This window comes from Prenolepis imparis, unplaced genomic scaffold, assembly GCF_030444845.1.
Source record: "Prenolepis imparis isolate NDT839.2.m4 unplaced genomic scaffold, iyPreImpa1.0 SCAF_10, whole genome shotgun sequence".
In the NCBI taxonomy this organism is placed as follows: Eukaryota; Metazoa; Arthropoda; class Insecta; order Hymenoptera; family Formicidae; genus Prenolepis; species Prenolepis imparis.
Genome location: NW_028141168.1, coordinates 8,467,631 through 8,485,340, shown reverse-complemented (window position 1 = coordinate 8,485,340; position 17,710 = coordinate 8,467,631). Strand labels below are relative to the sequence as shown.

General features: G+C 32.1%; 2 protein-coding genes across 8 annotated transcripts; both read left to right on the top strand.

Moving 5' to 3' along the window:
• The first annotated feature begins 90 nt into the window (after positions 1 to 90).
• On the top strand, positions 91 to 6,186 carry LOC145941793 (inactive hydroxysteroid dehydrogenase-like protein 1). Of its 6 annotated transcripts, XM_083048088.1 has the most exons (6): positions 1,100 to 1,547; positions 1,637 to 1,927; positions 2,831 to 3,048; positions 3,315 to 3,551; positions 4,222 to 4,565; positions 5,176 to 6,186. In XM_083048088.1, exons 3-6 carry the CDS (start codon positions 2,889 to 2,891, stop codon positions 5,392 to 5,394), a joined length of 960 nt encoding a protein of 319 aa, XP_082904214.1. In that variant the 5' UTR covers positions 1,100 to 1,547; positions 1,637 to 1,927; positions 2,831 to 2,888; the 3' UTR covers positions 5,395 to 6,186. The 6 variants fall into 6 exon arrangements, with proteins under 6 accessions (XP_082904218.1, XP_082904214.1, XP_082904219.1 ...); XM_083048092.1 differs by lacking the exons at positions 1,100 to 1,547; positions 1,637 to 1,927 and adding an exon at positions 91 to 228; XM_083048093.1 differs by lacking the exon at positions 1,637 to 1,927.
• Positions 6,187 to 8,115: 1,929 nt separating this feature from the next.
• Crc (bZIP transcription factor crc) lies at positions 8,116 to 16,101 on the top strand. Of its 2 annotated transcripts, XM_083047708.1 has the most exons (3): positions 8,116 to 8,269; positions 9,181 to 9,495; positions 15,007 to 16,101. In XM_083047708.1, exons 2-3 carry the CDS (start codon positions 9,276 to 9,278, stop codon positions 15,882 to 15,884), a joined length of 1,098 nt encoding a protein of 365 aa, XP_082903834.1. In that variant the 5' UTR covers positions 8,116 to 8,269; positions 9,181 to 9,275; the 3' UTR covers positions 15,885 to 16,101. The 2 variants fall into 2 exon arrangements, with proteins under 2 accessions (XP_082903834.1, XP_082903836.1); XM_083047710.1 differs by lacking the exons at positions 8,116 to 8,269; positions 9,181 to 9,495 and adding an exon at positions 11,441 to 12,449.
• Positions 16,102 to 17,710: the final 1,609 nt, after the last annotated feature.

Sequence of the window (17,710 nt, the reverse complement as noted above, 5' to 3'; positions counted from 1 at the left end):
GTGAAAAGAACACGGAGTGGTCAAGCAGCCGATCTGAGTAACAGTCAGTGATCGTCTTAGGTCGCTTGGTATAAGCCCTCAGGAATGAAACGAGGATGATGCCGGTGTGTGGAAGTGAAAGAAGCTGCGCGCGCCTCTACTCTTCCGTCCTCGTTCTCTTTTCGATTGTCCCGGATCAGTTAGTCTTCCTCTAACCCGGCTTCATATATCCACGGACTTCGATCGTTCGTATGTGTACTCAAAGAAACCAAAGGTCCCATAATGTAAAATCATACAATGCATAATTGATCAGCTCGTCTGAACATCTGACCTCATGACAAACCTCGTGGAGAATGTATTATCAATTTTAATGTTAACGAGCCATGAAATATTTTTTTCTTAAAGCGATCGAATAATTTAGTTAAATGAAATGGAATAATTGGGCACTTTGGTCTCTTTAAAATATTTTTAAACAGATAAATCATGTTTTACATCGTCTTAATTTTTGCGTACTTGGACCTTGCGCTTTGACAGATTATCTCTGACATTTCCATCTCTTTGCGGTTTACTGTGCCCTGCTTTCACTTTTATGTCATACACGAGGATCTTTCTTGAAAATGCTTCTCTGCTATACAATCACACTCAATGTGATGTAATTTGTGTTACGTAATTTACACGAAAATATCTGTACCATATAATTTTATATTTTAAAATTGATAACACATAGCCACTAATTTATCTCTATTTTATTTATAATAGAGATAAGTTATTTTATTTATAATAGGAGATAATAGAAGCTATATTCTACATACACACAGTATCTGAGAACTATGAGAAGTTCTAATAATTTTTTAATCAATTCAAAATTGATTTTTCCTTAGTGAAAATATCAGGGAATTAACTTTCTAGTTATTCACAATTGTAAATAATGGACTTCTTAAATAAACTTCAGAAACTCTATTTTCTAGTTAATTTCAAAAATTTAATAGAATTTTAGTATAAGGTTTAATCGGATATATAGAAAGTGAAAATTGAAAATTTTGCAATAAATAATGATCGATATATCTTTCGATATTTCTATTATCTTAAGAATAAATAAATTCCAAATTGACCACAGAATCTATCATTAAAAATATTTAAATACATTGAGTATTGAGAGATAGATTTCGTCAAATTTTTGTAAATCTCATTATCTCCAGATAAGTGAGTTTTGCAACTCATATACGCTCTAATGGGAAAATAATAGTTCGTAACAAACTCATTCATAGCAAACTCATTTGCCACTGGGCAAATTATTATAGATCGCAATTGCGGTCAACTATATTCATAAAAGTCGAGTCTTTGAAAAGCAAAATATATCAACGAGCTTTATCATTGGCTAACAACGCATCGACATGCGAGCTGACAACCACAAGCGATTGTTGAATCATTAATGAAAGATAACTCCTGCTATATCGCAGTCTGCAAAACGCATCTAAAAAGATTCTTCAGCTTCAGATCATCATTTTCATGGAATTTCATTGATGGAAAAAATACTAATCTCAGCCTTTCTTGATAAATCACTTATGGTATGTATATAAAATTCAAATATTCAAAGGTTGAAATTATTTTTCGTACACTTTGGATCGCGAAGGCAAATGATTGTATGTATATATAGCGGCACGAAATTCTCAGCGGAGAAAGCGTCGTGACTTCTCGACTCTTAACCGTCTCTACAATCACCCAAGCGAAATGGCTTTTAGTCTCGCTTCGGTCTTCGTTCTTCAAACACTCGGTACGCGCAAAGACATAAACGATCGGCATCGATAACGTACGTAGGTGCAGTAAATAGGGCATGAGGGAAGAAAGGCAGCAGCAAAGACAAAAAATAAAGGTGTTGTTAAAAAGTGCCGGTAAAGGGAACGGCCGAGTACTTTCGCAACGTTACCGAACTATTTGATGTAGTTAGGTAACTCTCTCTTGCTGAAATCTCTAAGATTTTTGCAGATACAGTATCTTTTCAAATGGTGACTTCGCAAAAAGTCCGAAATTTGAAATTATTAATCGTAAATAATTGTCACAAATTTTAAAATTAAAATTTAATTAAATGCGTTCTTCTTTGCACCGCAAATCTAACATTAAGTGATAACAATATATTCAAAAATATAAATGAGAAAAATTGTTAGTTTCGAAAAAAAGATTGTTAATAATATTGTGTTTCTTACATTGTATTATCAACATATTTCAATAGTCCAATTTTTTTTGCACACAAACCGATTGCCTACAAGCATTATTAAATAATAAATTCAAAATACGAATGCATGCTGTTGCATAAAACACATTGCATACATGATTTTATTGTATATATATAATGCAATTTATATATATATATAATGCAATATATATATATATATATATATATATATATATAAATTGCATTATTACTCTGTGCAATTGGGATCAGCAATCGAGATTATTAACAATGAGATGTGAATAAATCAGTGAGCATTTTATTGACAAATGCAAGACCGTCTTGATATTATTATAATGCGAGGTGTGTTTTTTAAGTAATATCTGATCGGACATTAAAAAGAAAAAACAATGTAAAAGAAAAACTTTTATTACTTGTACAACACTTGAATATATTACATATTATTATACATATACTTTATTTTTCTATGTAATCAACGTTTTTATCTGAGGATTTATCTTTTAATATCCAATCGGACCTTACTTAAAAACACGCCTTGTATATATCGCTAGCTATTATTAATATTTTAAATCACCTATTTTAAGCTTGAAAAATATAATTTTAAATTTTATGTTACAGTAGAAAGATAAAAAAGCTATTTTCTATGTGATTTTGTTTTAGCATTCTTATAATAGATAATTATACGGTGTATAGTACGAGTACGAAATAACAAGAGAAGATGTTCTTGTCAATAGCGTTTTGGTTACTAGTCAGCTTAATTGCTTTGTGGATTTTACTCGAACCAGTTATGAAGGTTCTGCACACTCTATGGGAAATTATTATGCAAATATATGATAGAAAACCAGTCGATTTGAGAACAAAATTTGGTGAATGGGCTGGTAAGTACAATAAATTATTTCTTATAGATATCTTGTAAAAGAGTTTTATATTTTTAAAGTTTAAATCACATCGATACCTTTAACTTTAATTTTTTAATTTATCATTTTTTATACAACTTGTTATGCATAGTTTTTGAAAGAAAAAGCGAAAGCAAAGATAATTTTCTAAAAACACAAATTGATTATTATAATTATATATAATTATACAGAAATTTTTATTAATTGAGCATTATAAAAATAAATTGTGATAAGCATAAATATTTTAGTTGTCACTGGCTCAACTGATGGTATTGGCAAAGCTTATGCTAAAGAGTTAGCAATAAGAAACATGAATTTGATTTTAATTAGCAGAAATTTAGAAAAACTTAAATTGACGAAACAAGAGATACTACTAATAAATCCGAAAATTGAGATTAAAGTTATAAAGGCGGATTTTACTGAGGGTGAAAATGCTTTTCTCAAGATTCGTCCTCAGTTACAAGATATATCCATCGGCATACTAGGTATAATTAAATTTATTTTGGTTATAATTATTTAATGATCGTATTCCGGCCTTAACAAGGAATGAGATGTGTGATTACTTAGAATCATTATTACTCAATACTACAATCGTTACTTAAGAAATGGAAATATTTTTTTTATTTTAAGAATGATCACATATAATCGCGCTAATTTCACTTATTAATGAATAGTCAATAAGATTTTAATATTATGTTCTCTTTATATATATATATATATATATATATATATATATATATAAAGAGAACATAATATTAAAATCTTATTGACTATTCATTAATAAGTGAAATATATATATATATATATTCTATGAAAAATAAACTTTTGTCATGAATCAGATGCATTCGTGTAAATGCAAATGAGCTTATTTAAATTAGAAATAGCTCGTGTTAACACGTGTATCCAGGGCTATTAAGGATGCGCGAATTTTACTTTCTTTTCCAACTTAACTATTACTAAGAGATAGAGAGAAAAAGAAGGAAAGAGAAAGAGATCATTCTCTCATAGAATATGGACAAAATAAAAAAAGAATGATTATAATAATATTTCTACAAACGATGCTTGAATGACACTTCGTTTGATGCAATATAAATAATAATATAATAAAATATAATTGAAAATAATATCTCTCTCAATTATTCTTTTTTATTTAAGTCAATAATGTGGGTAAGCAATATGAATATCCCATGTATGTTGGAGAGGTGCCTGAGATGGAACTGTGGGATATTATCAATGTAAATGTGGGTGCGACTACGTTAATGACGCGGCTAGTTATCGGACAGATGCAGGAACGTGGACGAGGCGCGATTGTCAACGTCTCTTCTGGATCTGAGTTTCAACCATTGCCGTTAATGACGGTATATGCCGCAACAAAAGCATACGTAAAGAATTTTTCTGATGCACTCAGAGCGGAATACTCTAGATATGGCATCACCATTCATCATCTGTCGCCTCTTTTCGTCAGTACTAAAATGAACGCGTTTAGCCATAGGCTTCAGGTAGGTTGAATCATTGTAACAATAATATTACACAGAGAATTTTCTCTTAGAATTTATCCGGAAAATCTTGGTAATCGTGGGACAATATGATATGGAAAGAATTTTATGAGAATTTCTCTGATTAATATTTATCACAATAAAAATAATAATATCTATTACAATAAAATATAATGTATTTGATTAATTTTACTATGCAGTTTACTATGCAAAATTAATCAAACATGTTTTATATTTTATTTTAATATAGATATTATTATTTTTATTGTGATAAATATTAATCAGACAAATTCTCATAAAATTCTTTCTATATCATGTTGTCCCACGATTATCATGATTTTCAGGATAAATTCTAAGAGCAAATTCTTTCAGTGTAAAATATATATATATATATATATATATATATATATAATTAGTTTGTTTAAAATTTTTGTATAAAAAACACTTGTCTTTAAATAGTCAGAGTTCCCGATATAATTTTATATTTTTATTTCACACTCCTTATTCTAATTCGTTTCTTCTATTGCGTTTGCTTTTCCTTAAAAAGTTGTTTACTCTACTCTTATGCAATTATTGAAATTTTAATGTGCATACGTTTTATTAAAAATTGCAGATTTCAAGTGTATTTGTGCCTGATGCCACAACTTATGCAAGAAACGCCATTGCCATTCTTGGTAAAATGGATAGCAGTACTGGATACTGGGCACATAGTATTCAAAAATTCTTTACTTTAATACCGCCTGTATGGTTTAGAACGAAAGTTGGACAAATGATCAACGAAAACTTAAGGCAAGAATATTTGCAACAAAAAGGACAAAAAAAATTCTTATAATATTATTACACATTTTTGCATTTTTTTTATATGATTTTGTGAACTAATATAGAATAAAAGTAACAAATTAATTAATATACTCATTTTTAATAATAAAACTATTTTTAATATTAAAAAGAAAAAAATAAAGAAATATAATTATAAAATATATATAAAAATATAATTAAGATATAAATATAATGTTCTTGCGATTAATTATATATTCAACAAAATCATAATTTGTTTTTTATAGAATATTGAGACGTAAAATAATTATATAAAAGTCTGCTCGATTGAGAAATATACGAAAATAAATATCACTATTCATAAACGGTATTTTAATGATTAGTTTATTATAATATTGCTTTATTAGCAGATTTTCAAACTATCCAATCTATCTAATCTGAATTGATTCACAGTCAAGCATATCTCGTAAAGAATCATTTAAGAAAATTGCTAAAAATTACATATTGATGCAAACTTAGTGCCAAGATGAAATCAATAGAGTCAATAAAGAGCAGACTATTAGACAATTATATACCTTTTTCTTAAAGGTAAGCACGTAAAAAATTAAAAGTTTCGCAAAAGATTATAACAAAACTTTTCATTGAGATGCTAAAATATATTTGTTACACGATCAGAGAAAAAACAATCATATCTTGACATTTTTGGGACATTTATCAAGTCACATTTAATACTGTCATCAACATTTAAAGCATAAAATTACAGTTATTTGTCAATTTTGCTGATAAAATTACTATTTAATAATGCATGTTTGTATTGCACTTATAAATTGTAAATCAAGAATACAAAATAATTGTTTGACATGCCATAGTGATTAACGAAAAATGATAAAATTGCAAAAATAATTGTTTTATATTGTTTGTATCTTTTGTTATAGTTTGATGAAAATAGTTTAATCTTTTCTATTTCACAATTAATAAAATATTTAGCTTTTACAAAATTGTTTATTTCATGCCTGTTTAATTTTAATGAAAGAAATGAATTTCTTTTGATCGATGATGTGTGTGTGTGTGTGTGTGTGTGTGTGTGTGTGTGGCTGTGTGTGTCTGTGTTATAATAATTGTTCTGATTTATTGTCTAGTATAATTATATCGATACGTTCGATGCATAAATATATACAAAATATACTTTAATTATATACAAAATATAATTCGATGCATAAACATATACGGAGCCTATTCTGTGATGAAAGAAGGAGGATTTACAGTACCTGAGAAGAATCAAACTTGCATCTTCGATCGCACTTCAAGCGAATAACCTCGCTTGCATCTATCCTTAAATCCCTCGTAGCGATTTTAATTACTTATATTCTATTTCACTAGACACTCCCGAGAGAAACGCGGTTGGGCCGAGTGAATCGAGAGATGCTTTAATATCGAAAATAAAAACTTTATTCTTACAGATCAAACCGATGTTACACGAGTATCGCCATATTTGAACAAGAGCGAGAAATAGAAATCTCGATCGAAAGTCTCGAGCGAGAGTATCGATCCAGAGTATCGATCCAGAGTATCAATCGAGAGTAAAGCCCCTTGCACAATGCTAAGCGATAGCGATAGGAATAGCGATAACGATAGAAAAATATCTATTCTCTGTTCTTATTGGTGGAATAAAAAATATTTACCAATAGGAACAGAGGTTAGATATTATTCTATCGCTATCGCTATTCCTATCGCTATCGCTTAGCATTGTGCAAGGGGCTTGACTGTTGCCACTCTTTTCTTGTCTATATCGTTAGCTCCATCTATATATCTTATATACCAGGTGTCCCATTTTAAAGGACCCACTCAAATATCTCATTGTCAGAAACACTGCGTTAAATCGAAAAATGTTTCCTACAAAAGTTGTAGGGTTTCGAGGGGGACATAACATAGTAATATTCATTTGGGCGGCGTCTCCAAGGTTAGTGAAGGTTAACCTTAAGTGAAGGTGAGAATGAATTTTGAAGAAAATAAAAAAATGCTTCAGATAAAAGTTGTTCAAATTAATTAGTAGAAAAAGATGTTATAATAAAAAATATGGGTTTCCATTTAAAAAATTTATTCTCACCTTCACTTGACCTTGGAGACGCCGCCCAAGGTCATATGAATATTACTATGTTATGTCCCCCTCGAAATCCTACAACTTTTGTAGGAAACATTTTTTTATTTAACGCAGTGTTTCTGAGATATTTGAGTGGGTCCTTTAAAATGGGACACCCGGTATATCTATAAATTCGACGAATTTATTGAATATCCTAATTGGTTATCGTATAAAAGAATTGCAAAAGTTTCTTGCCAATAGTAGCCGATCAGATGATACATTACGCTAAGGGTAATAATTAATTAATTGAGAATTTAATAAGGTGAGTCATGTGAAATACAAATTTTAATTGTAAGGGATTATAATAATTATAATTATTGCGACTAATTTTCGAAACCCTAAAAATTCATTATGCAACAGTTGATCGATGCGCTGCGAGATCATTTTATGTTCGCCGAAAGTTAAACAAGGATGGGTATACATTGGCGAGCAAGTGAAAGGCATTCCGAGAAGAGGAGGAAAAGGTCATGTGACCCGTTCGATCGAAGACCGACGTCAAGAGAGCCAGATGGACCAATCGCACGCCAACGTTCTTCTTACGTAATGAAAACTCTCGACTGCGATTGGTCGATCAGCTTACGTCTCGCGTCTCGCTTCTGCGTCATCATCAGCTTGAACTCGGACGAAAGAGGACGCTCGCAGCTCGCAGCCCAGCATTCTCTATCCATGAAGCTTGCAAGGAAGATATTTGGATTTTTTCAACGTTCCAAAATACGTGCAAGATGAGTTCGTAGTGTAACGAAGAGCTTGCACACGCAAGTGTGCCGACAACCCCCTAAGTAATCATGGAGTAAGTAAAATACTGACTGCAATTTCGTAGAAAACCTGCGCTCCGTGGTCGAATCTCTCGCGTGTGCTACTAAAGAAATCGTCGCCATCTTGTGAATCATTGTATCGTGAATCATCGCGACGACGAATTACCATGCTTTCTTATAGAAAAAGATTTCTCGTCGCCGGATCGTATGTTACATTAATATGCCATCCGAATATTCGCATCGTAGATGCGTTATTCGTTTCGAATCCGCTGAGATACGTTTCCAGATGATAGCCTTGCATTGCGTCATGACGCGACATGAATTGTTTATACATAACTGTTTAACATCAATATAATCGGCGCGTAAATAAAAATCAGCTTTCGTGATAAGCGGAATATTGAATATGAGTTTCGAAACAAAACTTGGTATTTCCACATCTACACAGTCACTGCTCATTATTTTTTTAATGTAAATTGAATTTGTGTACAACTCTATAAAAAAATGAATAATAGCAATAAAAATGTAGGAAGAATATTACAAACAAAAAATTAACATTCTTTTTAAAATTAATATATGTGTACATACGAGTATACAGTACCGGCCAAAATTATATCACCTTTTGATTTTTTCAGCATAACTTGTTTTAAAGTGTACGGATCTCTACACGAATCATAACATATTTTGAAGGACGGTATAACATATATTGAATTATAATTCAATGTTATACCAACCTTCAAAACATGTTATGATTTGATAGAGATCCGTGCACTAAACAAGTTATGCTGAAAAAATCAAAAGGTGATATAATTTTGGCCGGTACTGTATATATGTGTATGTTCATTATTTATATATTTATAATAACGTGCTGTATATCTAAAATTTTAAATCTTTCTAATGGTGTTATTTTTATTAATACATAGAATTTATTATTATTTTTCTTTTTCAGAGCCATTATGGCGCTCATTACGAGCTACGTCGCTAAGCCGACACAAATTTCTTTTTATCATTCGTTAATACCTCTCGGTTGGATTTGCGTTGAGAATGTCATCCAGTCAGGATCAGGAAATGAGGTTGTGGAAGGACGAGCCGGTGTCTCCCATTGGGGGAGACACATCGTTGGATATTGAAGATTGGCTTTTTGATGATAAGTCTAGAGAATTTCCTAAAAATGCTGTGGAGCCTGTTATGTATGATGATAATCCTTCCCGTGCACAAGTAGCAAAGAAGCTTTTAGAAGAATTGGATGAATATATTAAAGAAGGTAATTGTTATATGTATTTTCTATTTTTCTTTTTTAGTAATATAATTATTTGGCTACAATAATCTCAGTAATAATATTTGATGATATTATATTTTACATTCCTTCAAATCAAAGATTAAATGACTATAATTACGTACAAATGTTAAAATGTCTTCAGTGTTATCAAATGTACATGTATAAGAAAAAATACCTTGTTATTATAGAATATAATTAAGATAAACGAGAGTATAGAAATTTAAGAAGTCATGTATGAATCTTATCTCTCAACTTCTTATCTAAGAGCAAGAAAAGTCAGAATCGCCAATCAGAATATAAAGGAGTAAAAGCAGTAATTTTATATCTTCTGTTCTATATATACAGAAATAATTATATAAACTTTATTATTAAGAATATTAACTTTTTTATCTATCTTTTTAATAACTTATATAGTTGTCAATCAATTATAAATTAATAGAATATATAGATCTACTATTGATTTGAAGGAGAATTATAAGAGAGAAATGTGACTTTTAATTTTGAATTATCTAGAATATTGTATGACATGCATGATTATAGTTAAGAATTTTTTGATATGATCATATGTATCGTTGATATAACTAAAGTTTTTATATAAAGTTTTGCATTTTTATGATGTATTAAATTTTAATGACAATGTGCTTTGTTGTGATAAATTTGGAATTTTTCTTTAAAGAAAAAATGTTAAAAAATAACAGATACTTAATTTTTTAATTTTCAAGTATTTTTGTAATTAATGATTAACAATGTTTGTACGAATTTAATCTTCAAATTAATCAAAGCTATCAATAAAACTTGATACACAGAGAATGAAACACCTGTGTGACAAAAAATATATATCCTAGTTTATTATAGTTTTCGAGAAATATTCCATTAAAACATTATTCGATATTTTGGAACAGTATTAAGAAGCCAAACTTACATACAAATTTACTCTTTATAAAATTATTTTTTTACTCTTATACGTACAAACATTGATAAAGATATTTCTTGTTTTCCCAAAGTATAATCTATTAACAACCAATAAGTCGCTTATCGAAATAATTAACGGGAAATAAAAAATACACGATTTTTATTCTATAATGTAATATAAATTATAGGCACATTTTAAAATGTAATAATGCAAAATATTTATATAATATCTTTAATAGTATCAAATATAATTTCAGTAGGTATACATATATATATATATATATATATATATATATATGTACTACACGAAACTGCTATCCAAGCTTAGAATTAAATCATACATGTTTTTATGATCTTATTTATGTACCACAATTTGCACTCATCGGTAAAAATGTTTAATTACTATATTTTTACTGGAATATTAATTGCCGTTGTTGTAAATGTGACTTAACAGGGACAGCCGCCTCTGATCATAAATTAGCAATATAGTATCTTGATATTCCGAAGGAGGAGGGATAAAAAAGTTGCCTTATGCTGTTGAGAGAGAGAGAGAGAGAAAATATATACTTCGCAATCTCCGTGCGGGCGAAATAATATCATCGAGAACAAGTTACAACGGTAAAGGACACATAGCAAAAGCACACGTAAACGCATATTAATTTAAGAATTGCCTACTTTTCACATTTTTCCATGCTGCGCAAAAAAATGTGAAAACTGGTATTTTCGTTCGATTTCGTATCCCCCTATCGCTGTCATTCTTTCTTGCTTTCTGGTACCGCTCGATACTCATGTCTCTCTCTCTCTCTTTTTCCCTCCGTCTTCGTCGCACTCCTCTCTTTTTTTTTTCTACAAAAGAGAGTGGGACAAACTGGTTAACCTCTACGCAAATGGCTTCAACATATGGACTGATAGGGGGGTTGACGACGTTGTCAGCGGCGAGATTGAACGGAGGGAGTAGGGGCGACAGAGGGGAAAGTCCAAAGATAAGCGGGAGTCGTACTTCGCTGGCAGTATACTTGCCAACCAAGTACGATTTGTACGCGATCGCTGTTCACTTAGCAGCTCGTATCGGGTATTTAATTCTCCACCACGTCTATACAAGGTTCCTCGCGTGTGACATATCGCGGGTGCTTCACCTGGTCTCGTGCATTTAAATAATCTCACCGTCGTCGATTTACACGAAAAACAAGATTTCCGCCTGGGATCTCTAATCAGTTCTCGAAAAGTCCCCGGAGAGTGTTTCGTACATCTGTCTCCTGACAAGTAGAGCTGAAGCAATCACCCCTCACTCGTTCTCTCAGGGAAAGCGTGGTGAGAAGAAGTGGTTCCTCTCGAAATTCATTAAACGTCATCGCTTTAATCAGGGAAAGTGCGTATCTCGCTGATCTTGGAGATCGAGAAATCCCTCGCTACCCCTCGCTCGTCGTTCATCCCCCGGGGATCCGCCGACACAGGGGCAGTAGGATTTCGCGCGAACTCACGTATCGTGTTGATCATCGTCGTCCGGAGGAAGCGCGGGACCGATTATCGCGAAACATCTGTGCGGCAGCTCGCGCTAGACTCGAGGAAGCGCGAGACGATTCATGGGCATCGTCACCCCAGCAAGAACGGAAGCGCGGTGCCGATAACTCTACGAGACTGGCATCTCTAAAATTGACCCGGGAAAACGATCCAGCGTCTCGATGGTGGAGTGTACTGATGTTATATAATAGCATGCAGTTCGCATATCGCTACACGTGGAATCGAGAGATCATCATCAACTCCCAGAAGCTCGTCAAAAGACGTTGATTATCGACCAAATCTGTCCATCATTGCATGCGGGAGGATCGCGCACACGTCTTCTTCATTTTTTCGCTCACGAATTGCAACGAGCCGTCGAAGGAACGATCATACTGGCATCATCGACCTTTCCCAAAGCTACGCTAGAGAAACACTAATACTACTACTCCGAACCCAACAATCTCCCTCTTCCTGAACAAGGAAAACAACCGGGCTACGCGCGATTATGGCCGCTTTATGTTATAGTGGTAGGTTTTCTTTTTGCTCCTGCTTTTCGTCCCACTTCTCCTCCCTTCTACGCTCAACATTTTGCGCGTTATTCCAAATTAAATACGTAATGCGAAATTTGCAGTCTGAGCGAAAAAGAGAGACGGAAATGTGTCATCTGGACGTAATTTAAAATAATGTGTTAATTTTTATGATTTTAGTATATCGTGCTTTTTTTAAGAAATTAAATAATAACGAATTGCTCCCACTTAATGATAAAAAGGCATATAATTTTTTAAACATTTAACAACTTTTTCTTGCAGAAAATTTCGTTCTATGAAGCTCAATTTTAAATAACATTTACATTTTTATTTCTGAATAAATTCTTCCTTCCTTATTTTCCGAGAGTTCTATATTTTTGCATTTTGCACACTTTATGCATTTTTAACAATAAATTATTTCGTGTACAACCAGATGGAATGTTTCTTCTCATATATTTAACAAATTTTATATTCAGGATTTCTATTATATCTGAAACTCTAAGAGAATTTTTTCTCTTTGGATAAATTGAGAAAATTTTCTTGAAGCTCTCTTTGAAGACTTTGTCTTCAATTTAAAAGCAGCCGAGACATTCTGTATCTTTTCCTGTTAGTGCTCATCAAACGAAATTCTAGACTCTTTATAGCTTACGAGTTTAAAATGAAAATAAATGATGATACATTAAAATTCTGTTCGAATAAAGTAGCATGTATTCGCTCATGTAGGAAATATATCTTGAGAAAATATTCTCACATCCCTGGAATATACTTCTTTTTCACGACTGATCAACAATAACTTCCAGATATCATTTAAAAATTAATAGCGTATTGTGCCTATCGATTTTATTTGTGCTCTTAATACATTATTAGTTCGTTCATTATACAAAACATGTTTTCTTCACAAAATATATTAGAGATTAGAAGTGGAGATATACTGTAAAATCAATGCAGTTTATAATTGCATTTATTGCATGTGTTTAGGTCATCGCACTTAGAGTCGATTTATTTCTTTAGTAAAAGGGGGAGCGTATAAAACTTATAAGAACGAACAATATTCTCTTGTTGCGTTTGCGATATGCAAGTACATATATTACAAGAAAAACATGAAACTACTATAAATAAATCCGTGTATACGTAAATTTACATACATATATATTTCGAGTTCGTATGTATGTATGTATGTATATGAACACATATACATACGAATTCGAAATATATGTATATATTATATATCGTTAATCTCTCAATTTTCAACCTTGCAATGTTTTCTCTCGCATAAATCTCTGTTTTCTTAAAAAGTCTTTGTATCTAGCGCTTAACATATGATTTCCAAATACAGAGAAATGTTCTTATCTAACCTTCTGCCCTCTGCATTTAAAGGAAGATAACATCCAATAGCTGCTGATCAAAGTTTCATAAGAAAATAGGTCACGGCTGTCTTAGAGAATGTGAAAATTAACATTAAAAAACGTATGTTTTGTTAAACGCATATGTAATTATACATCTCCGTGAAGACAACGTTTCAGAAAGAAAAATAGAATACATTGAAATACTTATCTGACTCTGTTTTGCACACTATCACGTGCGATCTCATTAATAATTAAAAAATAGGAATATAAAAAAAATTTTTTTTCAAGAGCATTGCTTTGCATTCGGAATAACAAATCGCCACAATATCACAAAGTTGATCTTATTATAAGTTGAGGAGATTGCAAATGAAGAACTTATTTTCCTAGTTAAATCAGCAATGTCCATGAAACTGTGTATATATATATATATATATATGTATGTATCAATCCGCCACACCTATTTATTGTTCATGCATGTATATATCAAGGCGCCACACCTACTTATTGCATATTCCAACAGTAGTACTAACTGTTAACTATCGACAGATATCTTAAGTCTAAAGTTTTTTAATTAAATCTGTGTTTATAAAACTTATCACGTTATAATAAGCTATTTTGTTTTCTTTCGTAAGAACGATGCAGTTAAATTAATCTTTTTCTTGACAAATATGCAATATTTTTTTTCTAAAATAAGCAAGAAAATTTGCGCGGGAAAACCCGTAGATTGTGTTCCGACTTGATGCCATCGAGAAAACACGAAAGAAGATGGATAACGTAATTTCTAAAATATATTATACGTAAACAATCTAATATTATAGAGGAAATATCGCGAAGATCGATCATTCCTCGACATATTGCATATTTACCACTCATTTCTACAGACATGCGAATTGCCTTATATTATCAAGTAACAATGCGCATTAGCAGGAAATATAATCGCCGATATTATTCATTCAGAAAGGAAAGAATACATCACGAGAAGTCATTCGCATCCTTAGCGCGCGAGCTGATATGTGATGTCAATTAGAAATAAAAGAGAAGCGCGTTTCTCGCATCTCTAAGGCGCCATCAGACATGCGTATCGTGACCCTATAAAAAGATTGCGCAATGGTGTTTACGCAAATTCTCCCGCGGAATGTCATAGAAAGCCAAAGAAAACTACGATATATTGCTCACTACTCTTTTTAATCAAATCCCTTTTACTTTTGCAGAACCCTTCGCGGCTTGGCTGGAGGAAAAAGTAGATCTACCCATATTCGAACAACTGCCTATTCTCGAGAACGGCCCGAATAAATCTTCGTCGATCGTCTACGAGACTATCGTGAAGCAGCCGCACCAGCAACACGATAACACGCAGACCCTTTTGCAAGAGTTCGAAACAGTTTTGGGAGATGTCGAGGCTTGCCATCATCAGATCGTTCCGTCAACCAGCTCCACGCTTACTCCTCCGCAATCACCCCCTCATGATGTGATCAATGTAGACACGCAGCTGCTGGTCACTCTGCAGCCCGTGCCTGCACAACCCCTGTTCGCTGGCACTCATTCAATATACAACATCGTTCCAGCGGAAGAGTCACTGTACGTGAGTGATGCATCTCGTGAATGGAACGCCGAGGATATATCGTTGAGTCCGCTCGGTGGGGATGTTGCGAACGAGTTGGCTGTAGTGGACGAGTACGTTCGCTCGCACACCAAGGATATACCATCACCGTCGAGTCCTTGCACCAGCTCCGGTGGTAGTTGTATCTCGACCGAAGATTCCGCTGACGATCCCGATTGGAGTTTCGAAACCGAAAGGAAAAGCTTGAACCAATCAGTTCACAACTCTCCAAAATCACATCGCTCCAAACCCTATTCTCGCCCGATTCTCGAGGACAAGAAGGTTCGAAAGAAGGAGCAGAATAAGAACGCTGCTACTCGTTACAGACAGAAGAAGAAGCAGGAGATCAAAGAGATACAAGGCGAGGAGCACGAACTCACGGAGCACAATGAGAAGTTGAAGAATCAACTAAATGATCTGCAACGGGAAATAGGGTATCTGAAGGGGTTGATGAGGGATTTGTTCAAGGCTAAGGGTATTCTTAAATAAGCCATTCGTTAAAAATTTGTCAATATCGTCATTGTATATTTTATTGTTGGATTTAATTTTAATTTTAATTTTTTTTTTTTCTTTTTTTTCCACTAACTCTATTTTACAATCGTACTAATATAGACGATAACCACTGTTTTATATATTATTTGTTTGCAATTTTCTTACTTCTTATAACATCTATTTGTTAATATACATTGTATGTGCAAACATGTATTGTTCAATATATATATATATATATATATATATATATATATATATATATATATATATATATATATAACCACAGCTTTTTAGGAAGTATATAGATTTAGTGTTTAGAATAAATTGTGTATCTCGATCTAGTAAAGAATGGTCCAACATCGGCAAACGCGGTTCGTTAGATAACACGTGTAAATTGTCGGAGTATGCGGGTTTCATGAAACTCTAACGAGGGGAAACTTGTGCTGTTCTACGCACATTCTACGAGTTATCTAGCATACCTCTCTCTGGTGCGAATCTTTCCATTCCGATTAATTTTTATTCTTTATTGCATAATAATACTTTTCGTATGGCAAATTTATGTAGTAAACAATAAATGGGTTCTACAAAACAAGCGACAATGTTATTTCCACAATTTGATTAGATTTGTATTTAGGCTGATAATTTTTTTTTTAGTCTCGAAATAGAATTGACAAATGATTTTCTTCACAATCATATTGATAACATATCTAATGTAAACGAACACTATTATATTATCAGACCTTATATTTGATCTCTTATTGTTAGCTCTAATAAAGAGAAAATCGGCGTCAAATATGTATCGGTTAATCTCGACGTAAAAAATATGTTTTTGAAATGTCTAATATTGTATAAAGCTGTATGACAACGTATAACGAGTAAGAATGGCATGTGCTTTCTATTAAATTTATATTTTGACTTATCAATAATATCTAAACAGATTAAAATTCTGAAACAATTTGAAAACATGTCATTATTTTTATTAACGATAAATTTAATTAAAGATAAAACTTAAAAAAATTATGTGAATTTTTCTTAGAGCTCGAAAATATATTATGTAAAAACTCTTTTGAATGAAATGATTTATATTTGCATTCGACTATTTGATAAAGCAGTCCTCTAAATATACGTAAATAATATACAAGAGTTCTAGTTCTAAGAAAGATGAAAACCATTGGCCAACATTTTCTTTTTTCCAAAAATGACGCCTCTCACTTTTATTTTGTTTTTTCTTACCATAATGTCCTATCTTCTTTAAAACTGTACTTGTATTCTCCCTTGTTATAATCTCCGAAAGTATACTTGTTTCATTCTAACAATAAGCATAGCTCAAATCCGTCAAGAATACAAATATAGATAATACAATATAGATATAGATTGTTTATAAGTTTAAACTACTTGTTTTGTAGACAATACAAGTTTGTTTAAAGATCTCTTGTTAAAGAATCTAAAAATATTTTCACCGAGCCTAAAGCTTCTCTCTCGATGACCTATAAATATCGCAATAAGAAAAAAAAGATAGATACCAAACTTTGGTAAACTCTCTTTCCTTAACTCTGCTGATGACAATATTAATATTGGAAACAAAATAGAAGACAAGCCGGTTTAATTGACGAAATCATTTTAAGACGTTCACGTCATTTTACGAAGTAATGATATTATTTATATATTCTGATAAAAAAATATATGAAAAAATGGCTCGCTCCCAGATATTTACAAGGTATTAAACAAACAAAGCTTATCTCTCTTATTTTTGTTTATCAGTTAAAATCTCGCATGCTAAACGCGAATTACAAATAATTTATGCTGCATTTCTCGGTTTTGAC